At 36.3% G+C, this 1,387-nt stretch overlaps 1 protein-coding gene across 1 annotated transcript in view; it reads left to right on the forward strand.

Annotated features, from left to right (window-relative positions):
* Positions 1-1,283, forward strand: part of LOC119586045 (mitoguardin-like) — a gene marked incomplete at its 3' end in the record, with an annotated part of 7,530 nt that extends 6,247 nt beyond the window's left edge. The window contains 2 exon segments of the mRNA XM_037934750.1: positions 38-203; positions 1,122-1,283. Of these exon segments, the coding sequence (XP_037790678.1) occupies positions 38-203; positions 1,122-1,283 (328 nt within the window).
* Between the last annotated feature and the right edge of the window lie 104 nt (positions 1,284-1,387).

Below are 1,387 nucleotides of genomic sequence, written 5' to 3' on the forward strand. Positions count from 1 at the left end.
TTTCTTTTAAGGTTCATATCTTTTTTATTTATTTCAGATCATAATTGTCAGCGTTGGCACTGGCCTGACACTTGTTGCACTGGTTGCCCGCTACTTGCGCCGGCGTCGGAGGATCCCTCGAAAGTCTGCATTGTCAAGGCATGATGATTCAAGTCGTGCTCATCGAAAAGTGAAACCCATCACAATACGGAGTCCTTCGGGGGGTGAGTTTTCATAAAGGGTTCATGGAAGAGATGAACAGGTTTCTATCATGTTGTGATAAACTTGTAAAATGTTCAAATCTATGCTACCCACTTTACGAATATTCATCCTTTATGGTGTGAAATTGTGAACGGCTTAGTCGTTTTCCCTGATTGAAAAAATTGATTGGAACAGATTGACTGCAGGATGACTCTCCAGTAAATTGGGTTGTAATAGTTAAATTATTTTTGTGGCTATTGAAGTATGATTCCCTCTATTGCAGCTGTGCATTAGATAATATAAAACTGTTGAAAAAAAACTGTTAGAGATGTTATAGTTAGAGTTAATTAACATAAAGGAGGCCTAAAAGCATGGAAAATCATGATGTTGTCCTCTCAACAGGCTTGGTGATTTCATTGTTGAGAGGCTCAAGCTTATGATGTTTTAGAATTGCCCTTGGTAATTACACAAAGACGCTTGTGTAGTTTTATATTATTTCAAGTCATTTACAAATTGGCACCCTTGGGATGATCATTTAGATGGTGGATAAAGTACTTGATTATAGTTTCTGAGGAGTTCAGTGAACATTTTACTTTTTTAACCGTATCATCATTATTATATTTACAATAATGATGTACCTAAAGTCATGGCATGGCAAAACTGTTAAACTGTTCTTTGTATGTTCACAATAAGGTAACTCAAAAGGTTTCCAATTTCAGCATTAGGTTGCCCATTTCAGCTTTCACAGTTTTGATCTGTTAGAATGGCAAAAAGAAATTGTTTTGCAGTCTCTTTCTTGGTTTGTTTTAGAATACAAAGCACATATAGATATTACTAAACAACACTAAGTGCCCTGTGAAAATATAGAAAATAATCATCTCTACTAAGCTTTTGTTTTGCAACAAAACTTCAGTAAATGTATTTTTGTCATTACTTTCCAGAGATTCACAGCATAGGAGGTAATATATCTCCAGGATTCCATCGTTCTGTGCACAGACAGAGCTCTATATCTGCTAGCAGTGACAGAATCAGTGTAGCATCTGTGTTAACTACACAAGCAGGAGATGGCAACACACTGACACCTCAACAATATGGAGTTATGGGTAAGTTGTGTGATCTGGTCCTTGAGTTAAGGAAGAATTTATTGTGTAATTTAAATTGGGACACCAGGGGGCTAGAGAGAAAAGGTTTTTGAAATGAATTCAAT

Source organism: Penaeus monodon, chromosome 20 (assembly GCF_015228065.2).
Source record: "Penaeus monodon isolate SGIC_2016 chromosome 20, NSTDA_Pmon_1, whole genome shotgun sequence".
Lineage (NCBI taxonomy): Eukaryota > Metazoa > Arthropoda > Malacostraca > Decapoda > Penaeidae > Penaeus > Penaeus monodon.